Source organism: Ceratotherium simum, chromosome 24, assembly GCF_057802395.1.
Source record: "Ceratotherium simum simum isolate JZ-2026a chromosome 24, ASM5780239v1, whole genome shotgun sequence".
NCBI classification, from domain to species: Eukaryota; Metazoa; Chordata; class Mammalia; order Perissodactyla; family Rhinocerotidae; genus Ceratotherium; species Ceratotherium simum.
Window position 1 is genome coordinate 26,823,481 of NC_141923.1, and position 6,000 is coordinate 26,829,480.

Genomic DNA, 6,000 nt, shown 5'->3' on the forward strand with positions numbered 1-6,000 from the left:
AAGTCAGCCAATGGTGGGAGAGGGAGACCCAAACTCCAGAAAACCCCAAATGGACATCTCCCTTTGGGTAAGAGGCAAGGCCCCTGATTTTAGGCCCCAAACTGTCCTAGGAGAAGGAGCAGTGTGCCCGATGCCCACCTTCCCACGTTAGCCTGATCATCAGGATGTGTGAAGGCCCAGCTCTCTTGCCCACCTTGGGCCAGCTCTGAAAGGCCAAACAGACAAAAACCTGATGATTTGTGATGGTTGAGGGAGTCTCCATTTCAGTTTTGGTTTTACTAGCACTGTTAAAATGCTGTGAGCCATAAATAAAGCTTTACTAAAGATTTAAAGAAGTACCAACTTAAAAAAAGCCCAGGTACGACAGAGTGGGCTTCCCAAGGTGGCAAATCAGTGCAAGATGGAGAGACCCCCAAATCAGTTGGAAACAAACTTGCATTTGAGTGGGTTTTCCTCTTTCAAAGACTTGCAAGTCGTTTTTCCTCACAAAAAGGACTGTCATCTCTACTTTACCAATGACAAATCTAGATCCAAATTACACACAGCTGATCAGTGTTAAAACCAGCTGACAGAATTGGGGACTTCACCTCTCCATTCCAACTCCTTGGGGCCTTTGTCACTTAGGCTTTAGCCCAACCTTGTTCACGGTCAACGGGCGGTGGGCCTCCCTGGATTCTGGCTGCCCCGCAGCTGTGTCCTCATTAAGCAAGCCCCATCGATGGCAGGGCTTCCCATGGCCAGCTGGGGTCTAAGCCTGCATCTGTTTTTCTTTCTGATCCCAGGGCCTTTGGCCAACCCACCCAAAACATTTCTACGGCGGACAATGAGAGCTTTGTTGGCGAAAGGACAACAACTTGACAAGGAGGTTGATTTTGCAGGCACAGCTACAAAGTGGCTTCTCTTTGGGACGGTTGTAAAGCAGGGATTCTCAACCTCCGCACCATCGACATTTTGAGTTGGATGAGTCTCTGTTGTGAGGGGCTGTCCTGTGCGGTGTAGGATATTTAGCAGGATTCCTGGCCTCAACCTATGAGATCTCTGTAGCATCCCCCACCGCCCACCAGTTTGCCAAATGTCCCCTGGGGTGCAACGTCACCTCCGAGTGAGAACCACTATTGTATAGGAAAAACAGCACATCACCACAAGCCCCTTTTGCTTCTCTCTCTCTTCTGTATCCTCACCACCAGCTCGCTGTTCCCACCCAGCCTCATGTCTCAGGCCATCCCAGGAAGCCCTTCCTGCCCCATTCCCAGCATCTCAGCACCAGCTGCAGGGCCACTAGGAGCCAGAGCAGCTGAGCCCTGAGTTTCTCCTAGCACGGAGTTGGCACAAACTCAGTCGTTAGAGGTTCCTATTTACCAAAGCAGGGTAGGTCACCCCCAGCTTTGTCCTTGGCACTAACGCTGCTCTGTTTGAGGCTGCTGACCCTTTCTAGCTGTATTCACTGTGGTTATACTTTAGAGGCAGCTTGTAACAGTGTTCTCACTTGCCGGGAATAGGGGTGGGGAGGGGGAATGAGATAGAAGCAGGAGTCTGGGACAAAACATCCAGTGTTTCTATCTGCCACCCCCTCCAACCAGGTAAAGTTCAGTGTTGAAAGCAACATTAGAAAAAGAGTAACAAGATGCCTGGGGATGGGGGTGGGGAGGCAGGGAGGAGGTCTGTGTGGAGGTGAAGTTGTATGTTGACCATGGCTGGGAGGTTTATGAGCTGACTGCACAGAGGAGCTTCACAGTTGAATTCGGCAGAATAGCCTCCCCTTCATCTCTGCTGCCTCTGATCACTGCCCACCATGCAGCCGTCAGAACACAGGAGAGGAAGGGCCACCGGGCTAGCCTCAGCCTGGGAAGTTGGAGGCTGGCCCATTAGGTGGAGCCAGCATTGTTTTCAACTTACTTCACAGTGTTCTTTTTGGCACTTCCTTCCTTGGGGAAACTGGGAGGGGGAAGAGGGTGGAGGAGGTGTTTGCAATAGCAGAGTCTTTGCTGCAGCTCAGCCAGTGCCCCCTGCCTCCGCCTGCCCCCCCATATCCAGGCAGCTTGGATTTGTCGAGGGACAACATGGGGCTCTCAAGTAGGGGAAACGAGAACTTTAATGTGAGCAGAGGCAAGTCACCAGGATACAAGATGGGCCATAGATACACTCCAGGGGCCCCTGAAACATGGATCAGTGAATACCGACAAGCTCTCTGTGGCCCTGGGCAACTCACACAATCCCTTTAAGCCTCAGTTTTCTCTTTTGTAAAAGGTGGGTAATAATGCCTACCTCCTGGGACTATTGAAAAGAAGACATAAGATGCCACATGTGGAAACATTTAGAGAGCCAGAAATCCCTGTTCCTTTATTGGTTTAGCTTTCAAGAAGCTGATGTGACCACTCTGCTCAGGAGCCTGGACACGAGCAGGGGGCCGCTGTGGCTGCTGCCACCAGGCCAGCCTTGAGGAGAACATGGCATAAAGTTGAGCACAGGCATTTCTGCCACATTCCCTCTGCAGGACATCCCACCAGGCAGAGCCATGGCCCCCTGAGGAAACCAGATTTCTCCAGCTTCTGAGGAAGGAGGCGAGCCACCACCCCCACCCTCCAGATGCCCACTCTCACCTTCAATCTCAAGGTCTGTTTCTGAACTCTCCCGGGCTAGTTTCTCTTTTTCAACAGCCGTGGGGGCATCAGCCTCACAGTAGAGTTTTTCGTCACTGTTCTGTGGTGCTGGCACGGTTTCAGTCTCATCTGGAAGAAGAACTCGTCTCCCTGATTCTGGAAATGAAACCTGCCGGCCTTTCAGGTGGAGCCCACCGCCGGCTTTCCTCCCTCGCTGTTCCCCTCCTCTGCAGCCTGGCTGCAGCCGTTGTCCCCCCAGCCTCATGTGGCTCCAGGTGCCAAGAAACTGAAGCTTGCGTTCAGCCCTGCTAGCAGACTCCAGTCGACAGGCCCTCCCCCCAACATAGTGCTGCCTCCCAGCTGAATCATCTGTGGGGTCTTGTGCTAACCACTGCCTCGTGTTCTCTGGAGACTCGCTGCTCCTGCCATCTTTCCCGTTTTGGGCCTGCCTTGGAGACTGGCTCCTTGCTCCCTCTTTTTCTTCTTATTGGCCCGGGTGGGGTTCAGGGTCTGCTTTACTCTTTTGGAGAAAGGATGTGTGCTGATGCCTAGGCTTCCTCAATGGCAGGCACAAATGATGCTGGGGAGGGCGAGGGGCAGGGCAGGCCAGGCGACTTGGGTCAAATGTAAAACAAAACGGAACAGGGGCAGTCCCAGGGAGCAAGAGGGATGACTTGACACCTAAGAATTTGACCTAGCTTCTCTTCCTTCCAGAGTAACATTTATTTTACGACTACGAAGAAGGAAGGGCTTGCAGAATCTCTCTGGGGTTGAAATCAATGGCTATGATTAAATACGCATGCCCTCACACCAGCTCCCTGCACTTGTTAGATGTGGTTTTTCTGCCACTGGGCCAATGATCTGCGGCCAGCCATACACAAAGGTCCAGAGCTAGCCCTCTCCCATCAGCAGGACACAATGGTTTGGGGAAGCCATGCTGCGCCCCCAGGTGGCCTGTCAGAACTTAGCCAACCTTCTCTGTGGGTGCGCTGAGCATTTGTGGGAGGGGTCCCGAGTTTTGACCACCCAGGTTCTAAGATACTGGGGTTCCTAATGAGTCCATTCAGGTCTGTGTCTTTCTTAGTCTTTGTCCATAGACCCAAGCCCCAACATTTATTTCCCAGCCTGTAAGACAAGGTCTGTGTGATAAGGGGGGGAAGTAGCAGTGGCCTGGCAGTTAAAAGACATTCAGTGGCTTAGCCATCAAACTTAGCCATCCCAAAGTGATGACTTCCTGAATCTTAATTTCCTCATTAGCCAAACAATTTTAGAATTCCATCCAACCAGTGGAATGCTGGTGAATGTGTAACTGGCTCTCCAGACCAAAAAAAAAAAAATCCTGATTTGTGGTGTTAGCCAGTTCAGGTGGTGTCAATATTCCCAACATGGCTGATTTCAAACTACCAACATGACATCCACCAGCTCACAAAATGAAAATTTAAGTTGAGTAGAGCTGGTATGAGCCAATTCCAGTACAACACTGCATCAACTCTCTCACTTCCTGTTTGGCAAGCCCTGAAGGCAAATCAGTGTAACACATCATCCCAATTCTAGAGGGTCCCAGGTGAGGAGGGAAGGGGGCTTCCAGGTCCATGTGATCACTGGGTGTTATACTGAGGCAGCCTGGAAGGGCCTGAGGGGTGAGAGATGGGATGCCTTTTCACCTTTTGTCTCAGGCTCAAGAGGTTCGTCATTGTCCATGGTGCCAGGGCCCTCTTGGGGGCTGCTGCCAGCTTCTTGCCACCTTTCTGCTGCTTCCCTAAGAAGCACACCTGTCCATTCACCTCTGTCTCAAACTTTGTGCGCCCTGCCCTCACATAGACAAATCTCAGGGGAGCCTGTAGTTATTCTTCCATCCCAGGAAGCCCTGGGGAGAGCGGGCTTTGCTGGGAATTGGACATGCGTGGATTTGACCCCAACTCCGTCTGGGAGAGGTAGCTACTTCCCAGGATCATCAGGGAAAGTGGCACAGCTCTATTCCTGGGAGGCCTGTTGAAAGGATGCCCACCCGCCTGTGACTTTGTGACTTAGGAGCCATTTTCATTTCATCTTCAACATTCCATGACCTCATGCAGTCATTGTGATCCATGTGGGTGGACCTGGCAACAGCAAGCCGCCCACCCTCGTGGTGGCTCTGGCAGTCATCTTTTCTCATATGTCCACTGGGGCCAAGCTCAGGGTTGGCTGTGAGTGTGCAGGTGCTGTGGGGGGCCTCTCAGTGGTGTTGTGTTTCCCTCTGAATCAGGACCAAACCCCAGGCCCTTAATCAGGTGATTGTGAAGAGCCACCACCATGTTCTTCTCTCAAGGTGGTTGTGCTTCGGGTAAGAAATATTTCAGTGATGGGTGAAATCAGTTTTCTTCCACCCAGTTTTTCTTCCTTTTTTCTTTTCCCCTTGGGAGAGTATCCTCAACCTTGGAGCAGAAGATCAAAAGCAAAGCACGACAAACATATGTTCAATTACTACAATTTGCTGCAGCCAAAGCATTGTTCAATCCAAACAACGGGGCTGCCTAACTTGAAACCACTCAATCATCATTCCCACGCTTGGCTGTTTTTACATGTCTTGGAGTTGAAGTTCACTTGCAGTTTACCGTCAAGAGAATCTGGAGGCGTGTTGTTCCTTCTTGATAGTCTTTCAGCACATCAACGATCAGGTCAGTGACTGGAGGGCTTGGGGACACGAAAATCCTTCTTTGCCACACAGATGCGTATGAAGATCTAGAAATTTGTGTAGGGAAAATATAGTTAGAACCTTGGATCAAAAGAAATATATAAATCTGAGATGTTACTCATTCCTTCAGGCATTTATTCTGAAAACTGTTTACAGAGCATCTGTGATGTATAAGGCACTAAGCTAGGCACAAGTGTGGGGAGGGGATGCAGACATGAGGAAGACATGGACCTTTCAAGGCATATATAATACAAGATAGAAACTGACAGTGCCACCTCTAGGGTGTGAGTCTCGGGCAAATATTTTCGGCAAAGCTCTTGTTCATATAAACAATCTGAGTCACCTTAAATCAGCATGGCAACACCATTCTAGTGGTCCAATCTCATGTGGTTCCTTGAAAGAAATACTGAACAGGCCAGAGGGAGTGATCCACTCCTAGGATGACTTGGTAGATGCAAGTCCTAGAGACACTCAGGACATCTGGTCAACCCCACACTGGTACAGAGGATAAGAAAGTGTCCTTAAAGGAGAGAACTGGGGACCAGAGAGTATGTAGGTCCTGTTCTAAGCTCTGGGTGCTCTGCCTGGACAGCACTATGTGGTCTCAGGTACAAAGGGAGAATTAGAAAATTTGGAGGAAGGCATTCCAAATAGCCACAGGGCAGAGGCACCGCCCCCCTGGGTCTAAGGGCAGTAATGGAAATTGATAAGGGTCATGAGGGAGAT

The 6,000-nt window shown here is 50.5% G+C and overlaps 1 protein-coding gene across 1 annotated transcript in view; it reads right to left on the reverse strand.

The window, feature by feature from the left end:
* Positions 1-4,344, reverse strand: part of LRRC74A (leucine rich repeat containing 74A) — a 29,149-nt gene extending 24,805 nt beyond the window's left edge. The window contains exons 1-2 of the mRNA XM_014784447.2: positions 4,265-4,344; positions 2,601-2,729 (exon numbers count right to left, since the gene is read on the reverse strand). Of these exons, the coding sequence (XP_014639933.2) occupies positions 2,601-2,729; positions 4,265-4,301 (166 nt within the window). The 5' untranslated portion in view covers positions 4,302-4,344. The remainder of the gene's footprint in view (positions 1-2,600; positions 2,730-4,264) is intronic.
* Between the last annotated feature and the right edge of the window lie 1,656 nt (positions 4,345-6,000).